Source organism: Gouania willdenowi (assembly GCF_900634775.1).
Source record: "Gouania willdenowi chromosome 24 unlocalized genomic scaffold, fGouWil2.1 scaffold_320_arrow_ctg1, whole genome shotgun sequence".
Classification (NCBI taxonomy): Eukaryota; Metazoa; Chordata; class Actinopteri; order Blenniiformes; family Gobiesocidae; genus Gouania; species Gouania willdenowi.
Window position 1 is genome coordinate 4,254,516 of NW_021144848.1, and position 22,500 is coordinate 4,277,015.

At 42.9% G+C, this 22,500-nt stretch overlaps 3 protein-coding genes across 7 annotated transcripts in view; 1 reads left to right on the plus strand and 2 right to left on the minus strand.

Annotated features, from left to right (window-relative positions):
• The window catches only part of LOC114458232 (uncharacterized), a 9,240-nt gene extending 4,129 nt beyond the window's left edge, over nucleotides 1-5,111 (plus strand). Inside the window, exons 2-5 of the mRNA XM_028440578.1 lie at nucleotides 3,449-3,707; nucleotides 3,776-4,770; nucleotides 4,850-4,913; nucleotides 5,003-5,111. Of these exons, the coding sequence (XP_028296379.1) occupies nucleotides 3,481-3,707; nucleotides 3,776-4,770; nucleotides 4,850-4,913; nucleotides 5,003-5,027 (1,311 nt within the window). The 5' untranslated portion in view covers nucleotides 3,449-3,480 and the 3' untranslated portion in view covers nucleotides 5,028-5,111. The remainder of the gene's footprint in view (nucleotides 1-3,448; nucleotides 3,708-3,775; nucleotides 4,771-4,849; nucleotides 4,914-5,002) is intronic.
• Nucleotides 5,112-5,635: 524 nt separating this feature from the next.
• Nucleotides 5,636-6,645, minus strand: LOC114458322 (C-C chemokine receptor type 6-like). The gene has a single exon (XM_028440729.1). It carries the CDS (start codon nucleotides 6,635-6,637, stop codon nucleotides 5,636-5,638), a length of 1,002 nt encoding a protein of 333 aa, XP_028296530.1. The 5' UTR covers nucleotides 6,638-6,645.
• Nucleotides 6,646-18,055: 11,410 nt separating this feature from the next.
• The window catches only part of cep43 (centrosomal protein 43), a 12,039-nt gene continuing 7,594 nt past the window's right edge, over nucleotides 18,056-22,500 (minus strand). For 2 of the 5 annotated variants that reach the window (XM_028440581.1, XM_028440580.1), the window contains exons 11-15: nucleotides 22,305-22,432; nucleotides 22,155-22,237; nucleotides 19,221-19,380; nucleotides 18,295-18,379; nucleotides 18,056-18,176 (exon numbers count right to left, since the gene is read on the minus strand). In XM_028440581.1, the coding sequence (XP_028296382.1) occupies nucleotides 18,108-18,176; nucleotides 18,295-18,379; nucleotides 19,221-19,380; nucleotides 22,155-22,237; nucleotides 22,305-22,432 (525 nt within the window). In that variant the 3' untranslated portion in view covers nucleotides 18,056-18,107. Of the gene's footprint in view, nucleotides 18,177-18,294; nucleotides 18,380-19,215; nucleotides 19,381-22,154; nucleotides 22,238-22,304; nucleotides 22,433-22,500 lie in introns of those variants that run through there. The other 3 variants (XM_028440582.1, XM_028440584.1, XM_028440583.1) reach the window with 3 other exon arrangements.

Here is a 22,500-nt window from a genome sequence, read left to right on the forward strand (position 1 = left end):
AAAATGGCGCTACGTACAGAGTTGACGTTCACACTCGACCAGAGCATGTGTGGAACTCATGGATAATGTGGCGATAGTGAGATAAAACAATAAAAAACGGGGAACGCAGTGACACTCTGTATGTCAGGGAGGAAGAGGAAGTTGCGTGTGTGCAGACTGATGGGAGAGAAAGTTGGAGGAACGCCAAAATACAGTAAGAAATCCATTTAACTCTGACCCAGATAGATAAATAATAATAGTTTTATCATCAAAAGCCTGGTCTGTGTTTTTTTTTTTGTTTTATATAAGGAAACAATGTTCAGATGTTAGAGATGTCACTAAAGCAAAATAAATAGCTTTAAAGTCACTGACAGGGTTTTTTTTAGAAAATGGCTTTTTTCTCAGCTTTTTGCTCTGAAACTGAAGATTTGTGTAAAACTTGCTCTATTCAACGACTGATTACAAAAGAACGAAACAAGCCAGAAACAAATTCTTTCTTTTTTGATGAAAGTAGAGACTTCAATCTTTCAGAATCTTGTGTCAGATTCTGAAAGATTGTAGATTCCAGATTTCAGATAGTCATAGTAGAAAATATTCTGTCAGTCTTTAAAATCAGTCAAAATGCTCAATAAACGTCTGGCACTGAATGAGTTAATGAGCTATTTACTCCCCCTTAAACATGATGCTCTGGTAGGTGAAGTAAATGCAGACTGGAGAAGAATTATAAATGTGTTTAAGGGGGAGTAAATATGTTTAAGGGGGGGTAAATGTGTTTAAGGGGGAGTAAATATGTTTAAGGGGGGGTAAATGTGTTTAAGGGGGAGTAAATAACCCCCAGAAGCTGCAGGGGTTGGAACTGTCACCACTTCCGGGCTTAGATTTTTTCAGGTCACAGATTTTGACACAACAGCGGTCTTCCCCCGCTAACGGAGCCTACGTCCTGCTCTGCTGATGTTTTCCAGATTTGCTTAATTCACAGACATGTGACCACTACAGCTAACGTTAGCATGTATATTAGCCGTAGTATCTGCCTACCAGCTGTAGTTTGAGTTTGTTGTGCTCCCTTGCAGTGCAGGGGTACTAGGACCCTTGCTTACTGTGTTGTGACACTATCTTGGGCAAAAGCCAGGTACTGCGACTAGTTGACGTCAAGTAGACAGAGTCGCAGAACAACATTAAAGTCGACTAATCGACTAGTCTGTTCAACACCTAGTGTGTGTGTTTATTTTATATTAAACCAATGAAATGACAGCAAGAGATCACATGACTCAATTGGCGTTCACACAGAACACGATTTTAGTCGCCTGTGATGAGTCACTTGATCATTGCTGCAATTCGTACTCAATAGAATAAATAGTATATGAATAGTATAAATAGTGTGAATGGTATAAATGGTATAAATAGTATAAATAGTATGAATAATATAAATATAAATATTATGAATAGTGTGAATACTATAAATAGTACAGATAATATCAATAGTATGTATAGTATACATTGTATGAATAGTATGTGTCAGGATGGGGTTTTATTTTGTAGAACAGGCAGGAACTTTTGGCCTTCCTCCCAGTAGCTTTCTCCTGCTGGTCACTAGCTGCAATGAACTGCTCTGTGTATAAATGGGGAGGCTTTGCCTCAGTTCAGTGCTGGGATTTTTACTACATTATTCACTCGGTTTCATGCCAGTAATTCCTGGATTGACAACAAGTGTTTTTTTTCTTTTGGACATTGTTCTTGTTTACCTTCGCTTCATTGATCTTGGTTTTGCTTTTTGTGTTTTTGAATACCTCTGCCTTCCTGGACTGACCACCTGTGTGCTAAATCCCTGCTTGTTTGATCATGTTTAAAAGAACAATAAATATTTATTTAATGCACCTGAGCTCTGCCTTCGTCGCTGCATATGGGTCTGCACTTACACCTGCACATGACAGAATGACCCAGCCAAAAGCAGACCCAGCGGGACCCTCGATGCAGGATTTTCCATTTTGCAGTGAGTTGGAGAAGCTTCTTGCTGAGCTGGAGCCACTGCTCTCCAGACTGAAGGAGACCATCTATCTCCAGGAGAGCATGGACACTCTGATGGGAGCTTGTGGCCATTCGTCTCCGACCTGCTCTGGCGAGAGTCTGTGTGGTGGCGGAGATATTGGAGAACGCAAAGAAGCAGATCAGGAGGTCCCTGAGTCTCCTAACGTCCCTAAGTCTCCTAGCGTCCCTGAGTCTCCTGGCTTCCAGGCTGGCGTCCCTGAGTCCCCTATCTGCCAGGTTAAGCCACTGTCACCACCAGTGCCAGTTCCCCGCACTAAGCCACCACAGTCGCCGCCACTTCTGGCCCCCCACACCAGGCCGCCACCGTTGCCGCCAGTTCCGGCTCCCCGCCATCGGCCACCTTTGTCCAGCTTGCCGGATCCCTCTTCGTCTGGCCTGCCAGAGGTGTCATCGTCTGTCTCACCAGAGGTGGTCCCGTCTGTCTGGCCAGAGTCCCCTTTGTCTGGGCCAATAGAGCCCTATTCATCTGGGCTGCCAGAACTTAACTCCTCATCCCAGTTTGGCCAGCCTTAGGGAAGGCCACCAGAACCCAGTTCCTTGCTCCTGCCTAGTCTGCCTTGGGAAAGGCTACCAGAACTCAGTTCCTCGTCCCAGTCTGGCCTGCCTCAGGAGAGGCTACCAGAACACAGTTCCTTGTACCTGCCTGCGCAGCCTAATGGGAGGCCGCCAGAGTCCAACTCCTCAGCCTTGTCTGCGTCACCTCATGGGAGTTCCACCAGAACTCTGTTTTGACCCTCTTCTGGCCCCCATCCACCCACCCTGGTTTTTTGTTTTATGTAGCTATTTATTTATTTTTGAGGAGCATTTGGAACTCGCTCTTTAAAGTGGGGGGCTGTGTCGGGATGGGGTTTTATTTTGTAGGGCAGACAGGAAGTCGTGGCCTCCCTCCCAGCAGCTTTCTCCTACTGGGCACCAGCTGCAATGAACTAACTGCTTTATGTATAAATTGGGGGGTTGCCTCAGTTTAGTGTTGGGACATTTACTACGTTACCACTTGTGACCTGAGCTCAGTTTCATGCCAGTAATTCCTGGATCGACAGCAAGTGTTTTTTGCTTTTGAACATTGTTCTTGTTTACCTTCGCTTCATTGATCTTGGTTTTGCTTTTTGTATTTTTGAATACCTCTGCCTTCCTGGACTGACCACCTGTGTGCTAAATCCCTGCTTGCCTGACCATGCCTAAGAAAACAAATGTTGGTATAATGCACCTGAGCTCTGCCTGGTCCCTGCATTTGGGTTTGCACCTCCACCTGCACTTGACAGTATAAATTGTATGAATACTAATAGCATGAATAGTATATGGTAAATAGTATGAATGACTTCACGTCATTTAAATTGATTGAGAGTAAATCTAATCACTGAAGTCACCTTAATACTGTGTCTATGTTGTGTGTATATGGTTGTGTGTGATTGTGTATGCGAAGGACTCCAAAATAAATCGCACCCTCTTGGTTGGATGATGGCCCTCCTGGCCCCGCCCCCCTCCACAGTCCCTGCCCCCCATGTATTTAAGGACTTCCTGGAGGGAGTGTGGAGCATTTCTGATATCGAATCAGCAGCAAGAAACACTGATGTCATCATGCCATGTGACTCACCAGCCCTCTCAGGTCATGTGACCACAGAGGCCCACTGGCCCCCCTCTCTAACCAGCCCATTGCCATCTGCTGCTGGATTCTTCACCAGGTCATTAAACACATCACATTTACTCTGACTCTCTGATTCTATGACTCGTTGACTCTTTGTGTGTTCAGGGCTGTACAGAAGCTCAGCTCTTCCTGTCGGAGGCGTCTCCCTCTGAGGTTCTTGGGGGGTCCCAGAGGAACCATACATGTTCCTCCTAATGTTCCTCCTGAACTCAGATGTGAGATCAAGAAGAAGGAGATGACAGGAGGGGTTTCCATCGTCCCCTCACTGCTTCACAGACACAGCTCTGAAGGAGAACATGCAAGCTCCTCCCAGGGTTCCTCTGCTGGCGTTGTTCCTCACAGCTGTGAGGTTTCCTCTACCTACACTCCCTTTTTCTCCCAGTCCTTCCACAGAGGGACACACAGAGTCTTCATGAGGACAAACCTGAACATCAAGAAGATGAACGATGAGGATGAGCTGGTTTCCACCCTCAGCTCTGGTTCCTCTCAGCGTCCCTCAGCAGTCAGCATCATCAGCAGTTTCAGCCAGCACCACCAGCACCACCAGGACCTCCTCCTCGAACCACAACCCCCCAGTCCGCAGGTACAGCTCAGTACAGCTGAAAACTTCAGTGATCAAAGGAGAAGTGGGAGGAGCTTCACAGGCAACATACAGAGACACACGCCGTCTTTCAAAGCAAAGGGCAGGACCGCCTTCAGGGGCGTGTCTGAGACCACTTCCAGGGGCGGTGTCAGGGACAGGAAGTGTCCTCCTCAGCAGGAAGTGTCCGTCCGAAGCGTGCAGACCCTGAGGGAGGAACCCAGAGGAACCAAGGCAGAGCGCAGCAGGAACCCACCCCCCACAGGAACCGGAGCAGGCCGAGGAACCATCATGGGGACCCTGCGGCTGCAGAAGGCCCCACCTTCCCCCTACACTAAGGTGACGGCCCCCCGACGGCCGCAGCGCTGCAGCAGCGACAGCAGTTCGGTGCTGAGCGGTGAGCTTCCTCCCGCCATGGGCCGCAGCGCCTTGTTCTACAGCAGCAGCGGCTACGGCAGCATAAGGACAAGCCCCGCCCACACTCCACGAGCTCACAGGTCCCCCAGGAGGAGAGGGCAGGGTCAGTCACTCACAGACATCACATCACAGACCATAAACAAACATCACATCAGTAGCATGTGTCTGTGTCTGGTTCTCAGGTGTTCTCAAGGCGAGGTTGGCTCTAAAGGTCAAAGGTCAGAAAGTGGACTCACAGGGGACCTGGTGAGTTCTCTGTTCCCTCAGTGAGGCCTTCAGGCTAATTTATTATTATTAATTGATTATTTTTTATTCAGAACCTTTTTGTCCAGCAGGGGGCACTGTGACGTCATGATGTGAGAGCCGCTGATTGGACCATGTGACTGACTGGTTGTCTGTTAGCTCCGCCCCTGACCTGCAGGAGGAGCTGCTGCATCACTTATAGACCAAACTGATTATTTTAAAATATGTTGATGTTTTATCAATATTTATGATTTTACTTTAATTTACTAATTCATATGTTTGTTTATTTATTCCTGAATTAATTTGATTCTTATTAAAGCTGATCTTACACTTTATTTATTATTAGTGAAGCTGATTATGGATCAGTTATTAATGAAAGGCTTTCTGTGTGTGTGTGTGTGTGTGTGTGTGTGTGTGTGTGTGTGTGTGTGTGTGTGTGTGTGTGTGTGTGTGTGTGAGAGAAAAAAAACTTGTATTTTTATTTTTAATCACAAAATATACAATCAGACCAACAGAAAAACAAAGCAGTCTGTAACTAATTGTTAACTAGTCTGTAGTAACTAGTTGTAGTAACTAATCTGTAGTAACTGATGGTTAACTAGTCTGTAATAACTAATGGTTAGTAACTAATTGTTAACTAGTTGGTAGTAACTAGTGGTTAACCAGCAGGCAATGCTGAGACTTTGGCTTTGAAGCAGAGCAGAAAGCTGATTGGACGGCAGTGATCACATGGTGCAGGACGCCGTGTTGCTGTGTCCTGATTGGGGAGTATGGTCAGACGGGGAGCTGTGATTGGCCGGTTGTAGCCGACGCATGGCGGCGTAGAGACGGGTCCTGAAGCGCTGGCTGCTGAAGGCGTAGAGGGGCGGATTGAGGCAGCAGTGCAGATAGGCCACTCCCTCTGTGACGCGGAGCGCTGTCCGTCGTGTGTTGATTTTCTCACAGATCGCGTCCTGCTCAAACATGGCCGCCGTGTTGTGCAGCAGCACCACGTTGTAGGGAAGATGACAGAGCACAAACACGGCTAGCACCACCAGCACCAGCAGCACCGCGCGCCGCCGCCGCATGAACACCGCCCTGGTTAGCGTTAGTGCGATGGCGGTGTAGCAGAATGCCATGACACACAGTGGCAGGAAGAAGCCGATGGCGAGCTGCGTGGCTGGAACAGCTATCTTCATCATCTTGGCTTGGTCTTCATGGCTGAAGCTAAACTCACAGACAAACTCCGTCAAGTTATCAGTGTGCAACGTCTCGTAGCGTGCGTAGAAGACAGCGGTGGGGACAGACAGCAGCAACGCAGCGGCCCACATGGTTCCGCAGACCACCCGTCCGTACCATGGCGTGCGCAGACGGAGGCTGCGATGTGAGCGTACCACAGCGATGTATCGGTCGATGCTAACGCAGGCTAGCAGCAATGCGCCACTGTACAGGCTAATACTGTAGCAGCAGTGCAGGAGCTTACAGGCTGCTGTGCCCATAGGCCACGCCCACTGCTCATTGTAGGCCAATAGGGGCAGAGCAAGCACCAGCAGCAGGTCAGAGAGTGCCACATTCAGGAGGAACACGTCCATCAGCGGCAGCACTCCCCTGTAGAGGGCGCACGACACCACCACCACCCCGTTACCAAGGAGACCCAGCACGGAGACCACCCCGGCAACCACGGGCCCCATCCACTCAGGGCCATCACCATGGAGACAGGGCTCAGCCTCGTCATCAAAGTAGTCCATCTCAGAATAGTCCTGAGGACAGAGAGAGAACATGAGCTTTATTCTGAAAAGCTTCCATTGTGTAGTGTTGTTGTGTAGTGTTTGAGGAAGTCAAGGCATTTGAGGAACATGAACTTTAATTATTTCTGCTTCACATATGAAATCAAACACCATAGAGTTACAGACAGGTACAGACTAAGGATGGATATTTGATCCTTAAACAGCTGACGACAACTGACTATAGGTGAACACACACAGACAGACAAAGACAGACAGACTTCCTGATGACAGTGATGTGTTAATAAGTGAGCTTCAAACATAGATCTATATAACTCTGTTAAACTATTAATATTTAAAACTGTGTATTATAGAAGTTAATAGTTCTGTTTCACTGTAAACATCCCTCTGTATTAAAGCAGGACGTTCTGTGGACGCGTTATTACATCATATCTACATCATATACAGTAACTCTGTCACACTTTACAGTGATGATGATGATGATGATGATGAAGGAGAGAGATTTTAACTTTGACTCAGTCACACCACAATAATCTGATCAATAATCTGATCAATAATCTGATCAAATCAACCTGTTACATTGTTTACCAATGAAGGTGTTTCAAATTAAAAGTGAACTTTATCATTTTCACAGATTTCATTGACATTTATAAGTGTTGGTAAAACTCCAGGTTCCATGATTTCTAGACAGCCCAAAAAAATGACATCACCGCCTCCTTTCCTTCAGCCCGCCTTCTTTCACACATACACACTTTTTAATCTATTTTACGTGTGGTGGACGTGTCAACAGCCTGGACCAGAGAATACACATAGCAGAGAAGTGTGTAACTGCAGGTGTGTAGAAAAGCGCTAAAGTCCAGATGTGAGAATAGATCCCTAAATGATTACAAGGTCAAATTAAGGAGGATTTAACTTTTATTCTGAATTAAAGAGGAATTAAAGCTCACATGTAAACATGAATCTCAAAGTGTTTCTCAGACAAAACTTTATGCTGATGCGTTGCTTTTTCCCAATGTATTCATTTAAATCTATGAAAACACAATAATTATCACTAGTTTCACAACAAACCTAAATATCCCTGAAGTTCCAAACACAACCTCCTTTAACCATCCATGAAAAAGCTACTGGCCCCTCCCACTTTATTATAGCTATACATACTTCCTACGGACACTGACCTAGTGTTATTAACTTAAAAAAAATATTTAACAAACTATTGAAAAAGAAGACAAAATGAATCTCACTGGAACCAGTTGGTCAGTTGTATTTGCTCTGATTGTATTGTCTCTAGTGAGATGTTAAAGATGAGGGAATGTTCACAATGAGCTTAATGCTAACGCTAACTCAGAGTTGAAAAACTAAATTTCATTTGAACCAGTAAAAATACACACACAGACAGACAGACAGACAGACACTCACCTTTGTGTCACTCATGCTGATAGGAAGTGATTCTTCTTCTCTATACATTTTAATAACAGGAAGCCCCGCCTATGACAGCATCAGTCACATGATCCCTCCCACCTCATTACAGACCAGTTAATTACCTCCTTTCCAACTCAACTCAACTCAACTTTATTTATATAGCGCAAATTACAACAAAGTTTCCTAAGCGCGCTTAAGAAAATATAAAGTCTATAGTAAGAAAGAAAGAAAGAATCCAACAAGATCCACATGAACAACAATTTAGTGACAGTGGGAAGAAACAACTTCCTCTTTTTATAGGAAGAAATCTCTGTTAGAACCAGGTTCAGAGGTGGAGAACATCTGACTGGTATTCCATAAAGTAGGTTATGGTCAAACTCCGAGTATCTCATTCCTAAATGTAAGGTATGTTCTTCTCTGAGTATGTTACCATGGCAACATTGTCCGTGAACTAAATAATCAGTGATTAATAATCTGATCAAATCAACCTGTTACATTGTTTACCAATGAAGGTGTTTCAAATTAAAAGTGAACTTTATCATTTTCACAGATTTCATTGACATTTATAAGTGTTGGTAAAACTCCAGGTTCCATGATTTCTAGACAGCCTAAAAAATGACATCACCGCCTCCTTTCCTTCAGCCCGCCTTCTTTCACACATACACACTTTTTGGTCTATCTGATGTGTGGTGGACGTGTCAACAGCCTGGACCAGAGAATACACATAGCAGAGAAGTGTGTAACTGCAGGTGTGTAGAAAAGTGCTAAAGTCCAAACAGAAGAATAGATCCCATGTGAGGTGGAGAGGGAAAATGATACAACAAATATTCTAAACAAAGCACTCATTTATTATAGCTTTATTGTCCTGCCAATCATTTTAGAAATAATAGCAATATTTGTAGACATAGTCAAAACATGTAAATAAGATTCCCTGGAGAATGTTGGCATCTGTCACACATTAGGATATATAAGCCAGATGTTGTGTAGTAAACTCAATGAATACATTTACATTGTATAAAACAATATCCTGCACATTAAGAGGACATGAACTTTACTATATGACACCAGTCCTCTCCCCTAAATCCCCCTCCCAAAGAGCTTTAGTGTCAGAACGTATTGATGATATTCCATCATATGTAAGAGAAAATCATCCTTTTAAGTTAGGAGTGGGAAAAACAAATAATCCAAAATAGAATCCTCAGGTCAGTTAGGGAATGTAGGGAAATGACTTTGGACAAAACTATAGACTTGCAAGTATCTGAAAACATGTTGGTTTGGGAGAGAGAACTTAGATGAAATCTGCTGGAAGGAGGCAACAAAAAGATCTTTAAATGAGCGTAGACCATGTGTGGACCAAACCAAAAATGCTTTATCAGTGAGAGAAGGAAGAAAAAAGTGGTTCTCTGCTAAAGGAGCATTATGTGAGTAAAGTTTAGACCAAAATACCATTTGAATTGTGTCCAAATTTTGAAAGATATTTTAACAATTTTATTCTTAGTATTTTTTATTGTTGGATAGGCGAGTAAAGCAAAGCTGCAAGAGAAAGTGGTTCAGAGTTCTGATGTTTGTGGCCCAATAATAATATCTAAAATTTGGTACAGTCATCCCTCCCAACAATGTCGGCCTTTGTAAACAATGTTTGTACAACCTAGAACTCTTCTTATCTTAAAGGAATTCTGAGATAAAGAAAGAGCTGTGTCACGGCCGGTATTCAGAGGCTCAAGTGCAGGACAACCAATGATCCTTTGCAGTATTTAATTCAACTCAGATATAAACTCACAAACAGAACTGGGGAATAAAGCTTGGAGACATTACAGGGATAAATCAGACGGGGGGGGGGCACTAATCTTAACGTGCCAAACTCAACTAAAACTACTTCTCTGCGCCCGCAGAGAATAGGGAACAGATCTGGTGGTTTGGGTGATGGAGAGATGGTGACAGAGGATCAGGAAACAGGCTGACTGAGGTAGTGGAGGATGATGGCTGAGCAGAGCCGTGTGAGGAAGTCCAGTCCAGAGGAGAAGCAGAGGCAGATGGTGGAGTTGATCCTGGGAGATTTGAAGCAGTGGTTACTCTGGCAGATGATCTTGCAGTTTCCAGGCAAGTGGGTAGAGAAACAAAACTGGAGACAGAGAGAATGAGGTGAGAGGCTGGCAGCAGAACAGCAGTCGTACTGACTCTATAGTTGTTAACAGTCTGACACCAGAAAACACTGCCTGCAGCTTTTATGTGAGGACCAATGACTCCTGCTGCAGTTCACTCCCAGGTGTGTCTCATCCACTGATTAAGGATGTGCAGCAGCCAAGGTAAACGCCCACCTAAGGAGAAGGTACCACTACTTGGTGCTCCCTGTAGTGGCTGTGACAAGCTGGGTAGAAAAATGGTTGCACTCTATCAGACTCCTCAACAGCCAGTAGAACTGGATATATTTCACTATGCACACTTTATATTTTCTATCTTTTCTACCTTGTACATATTTATCTTTATTACTTTTTAAATTATTATAATTAATGTTTCTATACTTTCCTCTTTATTTGTTTTCTTTGTTTGTTTTTGTGGCATCCAGTGTGGTGAGCAAAATAGAAATGTCATTGTAGACAGAAACATGTTTATTTACTGTACACATGACAATAAACACTTTGAATTTGAATCCACTGGAACAAATACAAAAAGTGAGGCAGAGCATTGATTTTTACAGTTAATACGAGCTACTAAAGACAGTTTGAGCAACAACCATCGTTCAAAATCATCTTTTACCTTCAACATTAAAGGGGAAAAATGAGTTTTTAACAAGTTTTCTGGTTTGTGAGGATCGTGGATTCCAAGATGTGTAAAACTGTCACAGCTACGCAAAGAAGAAACATTACAAGCTGAATTAAGAGGAAACAGCTGATTTTATATAAATAAAGTTTATAACCTGAACCTATGGTTCTTTAGACTGTACTGACCCCCCCACACTGCCTGCTCTCTCCACAATAAACATCACAGCTGACCAGATGAAAAGACAACTGGTGAAACTTCACACTGGAAAAGCTGCAGGACCTGATGGAGTCTGTCCCAGAGTACTGAGTCTGCAGAGGGTCCGTGTGCTGTGGAAGACCTCCTGCCTGGTTCCTGTTCCAAAGACATCACGTCCCAGCAGCTCCAAGGATTACAGACCGGTTGTGTTGACCTCCCACATCATGAAGACCCTGGAGAGACTTATCCTGGTGCAGCTCTGACCATCTATCAGACCACACCTGGACCTACTACAGTTTGTCTACCAGCCCAAGGTTGGAGTTGAGGACACCATCACCTTCCTGTTCAACCGTGTCTACTTTCACCTGGACGTGGTGGTGAGCACTGTGAGAGTCATGTTCTTTAACACCATACGTCTGGTTCTACTGGGTGAGAAGCTGTCAGAGATGCAGGTGGACTCCTTCATTGTGTCCTGGATTATGGACTACTTAACTGGCAGACCACAGTATGTACGCCTGAGACACTGTGTGTCTGATATAGTGGTCAGCAACACCGGGGCGTGGCCCCTCAAGGGACTGTCCTCTCTCCTTCCTCTTCACCACCTACACCATGGACTTCAGCTACTGCACTGACACCTGTCATCTCCAGAAGTTCTCTGATGACTCTGCAGTGGTTGGATGTATCAGGGAGGGGGATGAGGTGGACTACAGGGCTGCTGTGGACAGCTTTGTCACATGGAGTGAGCTGAACCATCTACAGCTCAATGTGACAAAGACCAAGGAGCTGATTGTGGACCTGAGGAGAACCAGGAGACTAGTCAGACCATTCTCCATCCAGGAGGTCAGTGTGGACATTGAGGAGGAGAACAAATACCTGGGAGTGGTGATTGACAGTAAACTGGACTGGGGGAGGAACACTGACTCCCTCTACAGGAAGGACCAAAGCTGAGGTCCTTCAACATCTGCAGGAAAACACTGAGGATGTTTAATGAGTCAGTGGTGGTGAGTGTGAACATCTACGCTGTTGTTTGCTGGAGGAACAGACTGAGGGTCACAGACACCTACAGACTCTACAGACTCATCCACAAGGTCAGTGACGTGGATTAAACTGGACTCTCAGAGAGGAGGAGCCTGTCCAAGGTGAAGACCATCTTGGTCAATGAGGCCCACCCACTCCATGATGTGCTGATCAGTCACAGAAGAACCTTCAGCATCTTTAGAATCTTTAGAACCTAATCAATCCCACAATTGATGCATACTCTCAACACTGTATAAATGACTGTATACATATTTCAGTATTGTAATCACAATGATTGTGTTTTACAATAGTGACCACGCCCATGTCTATTTCTGATATTGTCATGTGTGTTTCAGAGAGTCCTTGAGCTAGAGGCTGCAGTGGACCACCAGTTCATCTTCATTGATGAGGTTGAATTCAACCTCACAAAAAGATGAAGTAGGGGAAGGAATATGATCGGTGCTATTGTTGAAGTCCCTGGCCAGCGCGGAGGGAACATCACAATGTGTGCAGCGATTACGCACCACGGTGTCATGCTTCACCATGGTACCCTTGGCCCCTACAACACTGCCCATCTGATCACATTCCTGGACACGCTGCACAACACACTCATTCCACCAGATCAGATAGATGGACCACAGCAGCTCAGGTACGTTGTATTTGGGACAACGTAAGTTTCCACCAGGCTGCTCTGGTTCATAACTGGTTCATTGCCCACCCACGTTTTTTAGTTGTTTATCTCCCTCCATATTCCCCATTCCTAAATCCATCCATTCATCCATCTTCTTCCACTTTTATCTGGGGCTGGGTCGCGGAGGCAACAGTCTCAGCAGAGATGCCCAGACCTCCTGATTCATGCACACCTCCTCCAGCTGTTCTGGGGGGACCCCGAGGCGACACCAGGCCAGCTCAGAGACATAGTCCCTCCAGCGTGTCCTGGGCCTTCCACGAGGCCTCTTCCCAATAGGACATGTCTGAAACACCTCAAGAGGGAGGCGACCAGGAGGCATCCGATACAGATGCCCGAGCCACCTCAGCTGGCTCCTTTCGACGTGAAGGAGCAGCGACTCTACTCCGAGCTCCTCCCGAGTGACTGAGCTTCTCACCCTATCTCGAAGGGTGCGCCCAGCCACCCTGTGAAGGAAACTCATTTCGGCCGCCTGTATCCACGATCTTGTCCTTTCGGTCATTACCCAAATCTCATGACCATAGGTGAGGGTAGGAACGTAGATCGATCGGTAAATTGAGAGCTTTGCCCCCCGACTCAGCTCCCTGTTCACCACAACAGTCCGATACAGCGACCGCATCACTGCTGACACCGCACCGATTAGTCTATCGATCTCACGCTCCATCCTACCCTCACTCGTGAACAAGACCCCGAGATACTTGAGCTCCTCCACTTGAGGCAACGACTCTCCACCGACCCAGAGAGGGGAAACCACCGTTTTCCGGAGGAGAACCATGGCCTCAGATTCCTATTTCTCCTTATGGAAGACACATGTAGAGATATAGCAGTTGATGCTTTTCATAGCTGAATTGGCCATGCTAGGCTATATTTCCCACGCTGCTTAGCCAGAGAAAACATTGATTGTGATGTGGATGAGGTGCTGTGGTCAGACCCAAACAGTAACTGTATACAGTAAATTCTTCTGTTTTGTATGTAGACCACTGTACAGTATGTGGAACCTTGTGTTGGTTGGGATGTACACTGTGTACATTGTTTTTGTGGGAAAAATAGAATATATTTATTACTGTGTGTTCTGAGTATAAAAACAATATTCTCAAATATCTTACATGACAACACACTTATGTATATAGTTTCTGTAGTAACACTGAACAAAAAAGGCCTGAGTCATTACGACGAATGAAGAAGTGTGTTTTACATTGAGTCAGTGTTCAACTGGTTCTTATTAATGTCTATTGATGTGATTTTTGTGTCATTTGAAAACAAAATACCATTTTGAGAAGAAATAACATTGTTTTAATTTTGTTTTAAGTTTAATTTTGCAGGAGAATTGAGAGGTTTTGCCCATTGTGTGTGTTTTTGGATTTGTGTGTAGAGTTCTGAGAATATGAGGCATGTTTTCAGAAAATGTGTGTAAACAATCGAGAAAAACTGTAAATATGGGGTGCATTAAGAGTCACACACAACCCCCCCACCCGCCACCCCCCAAATTCTGCACACTTCTGAGTGGGCGGGTCCACAACCTCCTCAGCAGTAACGGCTATAATGTAAACAAACATGTTAACGATGACGTTAGCCTGACATTCAAGGATACCTGAGGTGTGTTTGTCACATACATATATATAAATATTACTATTGAATAGTATTTTATGACATGTAGCATTAGCATTAGGGTGTTCAGCTTTATGTGCACAGTGTGCAGCAGGGGTGAAAGAAAGAAGGTAAATAATCGTAAATGAGCATTTAACGACAACCTAATGATATATAAACAGCCACAAAAACAAAGTTAGCTCGCTAAGCTAACAAACCTCTGACCAAGTGGTCGCTATAGAAACGGGCATCAGCAGACTCTGCTCCTCCTGACCACAGACGTAGGTTTAAAATCCATTTTTTGCAGCGTTGTTCTGAGTTTTTTACATTTCTCACCTTTGTGAACGACAATCTTTGATACTTTATAAAATCTATTTTCTTTTTCTAGGTGAGAATGATTAGAACTCCTTCGAGCTCCAGACGTGTAAGGTTGGAAACAAATGTGTTTTAATCTACCAACCTGCTGGTCCTGCTCGTTTATTCCTAGATGAATTAACTGAGTTTATGTCATCTATTGTTAAACTGCAGAGTGTATTCATCCTTGGTGATTTTAATCTACATGTTGATAATTCATCTTGTCCTATGGCAGATGAGCTGATGTCTCTTATAGACACTTTTCACTAAATATTGAGGATTTACCATTGTTGTATCATATTTAATCTGTCAATCACACTGGTACAGACTATTTCTAATATGAATAAGCAGAGACTCATTCTTAATGAAGCAACAATCAGTGGATTTTCTGCCTCTTTCGATCCAACTACATTTGCTAGTGATGATGTTGACACTTTTATGACAAACTTTAATAGCCACTGTTGGACTATTAGACACAGTAGCACCAGCTAAAAATACTCCAGGCTCTAATAAGAAACCTTGTCCGTGGATGAATGAAGCTATTTTTAGCTTTAGGAGAAGCTGCTGGAAAGTGGAACGGTTGTGGGAAACCTCCTTCCTGCGGTGGCGGCCGCTGGTCACTCACACGCAGATGGGAGGCATTGCCTAGTGGCTTGCCCTGTCCGGTGGGCGCGGGGTCTGGGCTACTGTCCTTACGCCGTCTGGGGCTGTGCGGTAGTGCAGGGGCTCGCCCTTGGGGGTTACCGGTCCTGGGGGGTGCTCTTGGAGCCTGGCGGGCTTGGCTGGCTGGCTTGGCCGGTCCTGGCCGGGGGGGGGGGGGGGGCACGGCCGCGCCCTTGCTTGCCAGTGGGTCGTGGGGTCGGTGGCTGGGTGCTCTGGGTCCTCGGCTCCTTGGTGCTTTCTCGGGTGTGTATGTGGGGGCCGGTGGCTTCCTCTCGGCTTGGTTTCTTAGGGGGTTGCCTCGGGCTCCCTGGACCCTGCTCTTTCTGCTAGCCTGGCTGCATCTTTGGGTCCAGGGCGGCACCTGGGTTTACAGTAGTGGTTCTTACACATACACTGGTCTATGATACACTGACATGTCTCAGACTGTAGATAAAACTGGGCTTAACTTTAGACACGTTGATCCTAAATACCTGTTTTAGGTTTTACCACTCACTCCTTCTCTCTGTCCACAGACACCACCATTATACCTAAGCTACACACTGGTCCCCACGGACTGGATTGATTACACAACATAATAAACACAATATACACAACTACAACTACAACATCTCACTTTACAATAATCAACTCTTCTCTTCACTTTACATTTTCTACCTTGAGTCTCTCCTTCCTGCTGGTTCCTGTTTAGTTTTTATTGTATCTGATGCCTCTTGGTCGGTTGATCCATGGTTTTAAAAATATATCTAATCATTTTTATGCTGATGATATCCAGTTGTACTGCTCCTTTAATGACTCAGAGTTTCACTTTTTATCAGAGTTCTTAGATTGTATATCCTGGAGTTTGTTTTTTTTTTTTTAAAAAAAAAAAAACAAAGCTGTAATTTCTTTGATCCTTAAAAAGGATAAAGACCATTTAGATTGTAGTTCATACCGTCCAATTTCATTGCTAAACGCAGATAATAAGATTCTCGCCAAAGTCTTGGCTCTTCGGTTAGAAAAATATCTGCCATCCATCATCTCACCCGATTAAACAGGATTCATTAAAAATAGATACTCCTTCTTCAATATTAGATGTTTATTAAATATAATTTATAGTAAATCTGAAAATGAAGCAGTAATCTCACTTGATGCTGAGAAGGCGTTTGATCGGGTGAGGTGGGACTTTCTTTTTTATGCATTACAAAAGTTTGGATTTGGAAGAAATTTCATTTCCTGGCTTGAGGTTCTTCACTCCTCCCCCCTGGCAGCCGTTCGAACTAATAACCATTTATCTTCTTATTTCCAACTACAGCGTGGAACAAGACAGGGCTGCCCGCTGTCTCCACTTATCTTTGCTTTGGCTATTGAGCCTCTGGCCATTGCTTTGAGACAATGTACCGACTATGCAGGAATATTTCGTGACACTACTGAACATAAAGTCTCGCTTTATGCAGATGATATGCTCCTGTTCATCTCAAACCGTAGGAGGATCTTGCTAAGCTGGAAGGATCCACAGCCACCGGCACATGGACTTTGGGTCAGAGATGTCATGTATTACACACAGCTCGAAAAAATCAGATACACAACTAAAGGCTCAGTTAAAAAATTTCACGAAATTTGGGACCCTTTTCTTGCCTATTTTCAAAAGATGGACGCAAGTGAGATTGTTTAATAACGATGTGTAAGGAAAAACTATTCTAGAACTGTTAACTACATTATATTTCTATGTATATTTTGATTTGTTTTATTTTCGCAATAGTGATAATATTGTCAATATTATTTTTGTATTTATTTATGTATCCTTTTAACCTGTCTGGCTTGTTACGTGTTGACTGTGGGGTTCGGGGAGGGAAGAAAAGAGGGAAAACAACATTGGTGATTTCCTATGCAACATTGTAAAACTGAATTTTAAATAAATAAACCTTGTTCAAAAAAAAAAATCACCTACTATGATAGCTTTATCTGTGCTCAGCACCAGATCAGTGAGAAAGTCAGAGAATTCAGAGAGAAACTCTGAAAATGGACCAGGAGGACGGTAAACTATAATCAGTAATGTGGGTTTTTCTATCTTATTTTTGGGATTACAAATTTCAAGTGAGAGGCTTTCAAATGAATTTTGATTAAGTTTGGTTTTTGGGGTAAGTGATAAGTTTGAGTGAAAAACTGCTGCCACTCCTCCTCCCCGTTTATCGGCAACAAAATCTTCATTTTTGAGCCAAGTCTCAGTGAGGCATAATAAACCTAATTGATGGTCAGTTATAAGATCACTCACTAAAAGAGATCTGATATTTAACAGTCCACATTTAATAGCTAATAGTTCTGTTCGTAGTTTTAATTTTGATGAGATTTTTATGGTTAACTCCTCGATTGTGGGCTTTAGTTTGTATTGCATGTTGTTCTGTACAGCTCAGCACAGTGTTTATGGGGTATAGGTGCTCTATATTTTGAGTAAAGGGCTTATCTATGGAAGTGTTTGTTGTAACTGCTGATTTATTCTCAGCTAGTTGTGAATCACAGACTAGATTTTATTTAGCATTTGTGCTCCATGTAAATTAGGGTGGACACCGTCTTTTTTGAATAGATCAGCACATTTCCAAAAGTTATCTATAAACATGAAATTATGGAGTTTGCGGCAGGATTGTAAGAAGTTGTGCTGTTGTAATGGATGACTAAATCGTTCTATACCTCTATTTAATGTAGGAAGAGGTGTGTTTAGTGACTGGTCAGTGACTCAAAGAAAGGAGGTGGGGCCAGGCTCAGATTTAAGACTTTATTTGAGTATCTGCACAGCTGATTGGACGGTGAGGGTCAGCTGACCTCCTCCATGTAGTCGGCTCCATGGCTGAGCTGAGACACGCTGAGGTCCTGAGTGCTGTCCTAAGGTCAAAGGTCAGAGACAGAATTAAATGTTGGGAGCATTACCCGGAACAGATAAACATAAATACCGAATATATATATGTATCATCTTTCTTCTTATATCAGTAAACACACTCACCTGCTCGCTGTGGGCGGGGCCTTCAATAGAAACCTCTATTTCCTCCCCAATGCTCAGCTCACTTCTCGACAGGTCAGAGCGATGACTGAAAGACAGCCAATCAGAGTCAGGATAGATGTACGCACACACACTATGGCTGCCAACTTTGGTCGTTTAGTCGACTAATTGGTCGACCAGCAACGGTATCAGTTTCAATACCGTAAAATAAGAAACACAATACACTTATAGGTGATAAGGATTAAATATCAATATAATGTATTTAATGCCTAAACATGGCTCTATGTCCAGCAACAGCTGTGTGTGAGTGAGAGCTGTCAGTGTCCTCAGAGCAGATCATTAAGACAGGCTTGAAGCACAAGCATCCACTGTTAAATCAGTCCTTTTTCTGCACAAGAACATGGATTATCCTTATATTTCATACGTGGATTATATAAATAGATCCACTGTTTCTGGTGCCGTGGGCACACTGCACACCTGTGTTTGACGTGCGTTTGTTTCCCCGTGCGCTGATCTGATGTTGACATGAACAGTTTATTAATAAAAGCAGGTTTACCACTAAAACTAATGTAAATATGTCATTTGTATGAGAAAAATAGGTTTTAATTGTGTGTTTCAGGTCAGACTGATATAAATATATAATGTATGTCAGACCTTTAGGTTTGACTTTATCTTTGTCAGGTTCTGGTTAAAACTTGAATAAGGTTCATATCATAAATGGTCTGTGTTTAAAAACAAATCAGCACCACAAAACACCAAAACTACATATTTATCTCTCTTTCTTTCTCCTCGTCCTCCTCTGCACCTGATCATTCATTCTGCGTTTTTTTTATTTTTTAAATTGGTCGAATAATCACTACATGTGCCATAGTCTTGGTCGACCGACCATTTCCTTGGTTGACTACAGCCCTGGCACACACACACCTCACCTGTTGAAATCATCGTCGTACTCCACATCTTCTTCTGTAAAAAAACATATGTCACTAAAACAGAAGCTGTTTGTTACCAAACCTGTGTGTGTGTGTGTGTGTGTGTGTGTGTGTGAGAGACCTGGGCGTTCAGCTGCAGTCGCTCCTCTCTTTAAGTCTCCTGAAGGAATTAACAGGTCAGTAGAACACACTAACAGTAATACACTATATAATGCTAATACTAATGATAACAGTGTAATAGGTTATCCTAATGCTAACAGCAATATGTTATACAGCTGCTAATGCTAACAAAAATGTTATGCTCATGTTAACAGTAATAAATATTAACAGTAATGTGCTAGTCTACTGCTAACAGAAATATATAGCGCTAACAGTAATATGTAATGCTAATGCTAACAGTTATATATAATGTTAACTTTAATATACTATGCTAATGCTAACAGTAATATACTATGCTAATACTAACAGTTATACATAATGCTAACTTTAATATGCTATGCTAATGCTAACTGTAATCTATAATGCTAATGCAAACAGTAATATGTAATGCAAACAGTAATATGCTGTGCTAAAACTAACAGCAATATATAATGTTAATGCTAACAGTTATATGCTATGTTAATGCTAACAGTAATACGCTATGATAATGCTAACAGTAATATTTTATGCTAATGCTAACAGTAATATATAATGCTAATGCTAACAGTTATATGCTATGCTGATGCTAACAGTAATATATTATGTTAATGCTGAAGTAAAATATAATGCTAATGCTAACAGAAATATGCTCTACTAATGCTAACAGTAATATGTTATGCTAATGATAACAGTAATATATAATGCTAACAGTAATATGTTAAGCCAACGCTAACAGTAATATGCAATGCCAATGCTAACAGTAATATGTTATGTTAATGGAAACAGTAATATGCAATGCCAATGCTAACAGTAATATGTTATGTTAATGGAAACAGTAATATATAATGCTAACAGTAATATGCAATGCTAATAGTAATATATAATGCCAACCGTAATATGATATGCTAATGCTAACAGGAATATGTTAGGCTATCGCTAACAGTATTATGCTACGCTAATACTAACAGTAATATATAATGCTAATGCTAACAGTAATATATTCTACTAACTAGGCCTGGGCCGATAAATCAATCAACTGGACAGAAAATGAACTCAGTAAGTTTGCCGGCCTCGGTATATTTCCATATTCATACGTATTTGGCGGCGCCTGTCGGCTGCAGAGGCTAATGTTAGCAACAGATCAGTTCTAATCATTTCTCAGTGAACCTGCAGTGTAATTACTCTGAAATAGTATTCCACCGCCAGGCAAACTTAGATTTAGGTAAATTAAACTTCTATAGTCCGGTAGATGAGGCAGCCCTGGACTTACTACGTAGCTTCAGATTGCTACGCCGGCTACACCCAGCGACCTGTGAGGCAGCGGAGTCTCGTACCAGCGGTGTGAGACGTAAACGGTGTGATCAGAAGCAGGAGCGGGTATGCCGAGCGAGGCTAGCAACCAAGCTAAGTCTAAGTATTTAGTTTTCCTCGTCTTGAGCCTCCAAACAGACTGGATGATAAGAGGGTTCACCCTCAGCACCTCCATGTTTGTTCTATAGCAGAATAAACAGAGTAAACTACAAACTATTTGGTCCTTTCTGTTTGGTTTAAGACTGAATGAAAACAGAACAGAATGAAACAGGAGGGGGCGGGGCCACTAGCATTGTTGTTTACAAAGGTTCTAACTGGATTAGAAATGTTACCTGTTAAGGAATGTACAACTACGGAGCCTATAGGTGACATAGATGAGAAAAAAGGGGGGGGGGGGGGTGTAATTATCTTGGGATCCCGACTTACTATGTTGAGATCCTGAGATAGTAACTCGGGGTCCCAGATAAATAAGTTGATCACCCCCCATTTTTTTTCCTTCTCATCCATGTCACCTCCAGGGCTCCGTATACAACTATATACCTCTGTGTGATAAACCATTTTATTCATTGCTTTGGTTGTGTGTGGTTTTACATTTCAGGTGTTTTCTTCTTAACAGAGACATAGTAAATAAACTTGATTTATAAATTACTTTATCACCACTGAAACAGTCTCAAAGCGCTTTACATATCAGCTCATTCACCAGTGGGACAGGACTGACAAGGCACTAGTCGACCACTGGGAGCAACTTAGGGTTCAGTGTCTTGCCCAAGGACACTTCGACACATAGTCAGGTACTGGGATCGAACCCCCAACCTCTCGATCAGAAGACGACCCTCTACCACCTGAGCCACTAGTCTATTTTATTTTAATTGTTTGTTGTATTTGTTTAAAATATTTAAAACTTCTGGACATTACGATTACAATGATAAAAAATACTAATAAGAAATACAAGTTGATTGTATTTGAAAGGTTGAACTTGCATTTTTATGATTAGTGGTAAATTTGGTCTAAAAATAATTGACACAGCAAAATCTGTTATTGGCCCAGGCCTAATGCTAACAGTAACATGCTATGCCAATGCTAACAGTAATATGCTCTACTAATGCTAACAGTAATATGTTATGCAAATGCTAAATGTAATATGTTATGGTAATGCTAACGGTAATATACTGTGCTAATGCTGACAGTAATATCCTATGCTAATACTAACAGTAATATCCTATGCTAATGCACACAGTAATATGTTATGCTAATGCTAACAGTAATATACTATGCTAATGCTGACAGTTATATCTAATGCTAATAGTAATATGTTATGCTAATGCTAACAGTAACATATTATGCCAACAGTAATATGCTATGCTAATACTAACAGTTATACATAATGTAAACAGTAACATGCTATGCTAATGCTAACTGTAATATATGATGCTAATGCTAACAGTAATATGTTATGCTAATGATAACAGTATGTATAATACTAACTGCTCCTGCTGTGGCTCTGCTCTGATAGGCTGACTCCTCCTCCTGGTTCTGATCCACTAAGGGGTCTGGATAATTCCACCTTCCTGAAATCAGACAGCTGTTACTGGACAGTCAGGGGTCATGTGACAAGGTCAAAGGTCATGTGCCCACCCTCCGTAGGTCTTCTGAGGTTTAGGCAGTGGGTCATCAAAGAACGGGTCTCCTTCATCTTCATCAACCAGATCCAGACTCTCCCTGAAGGACGGAGCACGGACAGAGGACAGCTCAGCAGCAGCACCCTGTGGACACGTAGAGACGTGGTAGCATAGGCAGCACTGAGCGTTAGCATCAGCAACATTGTGTGTTA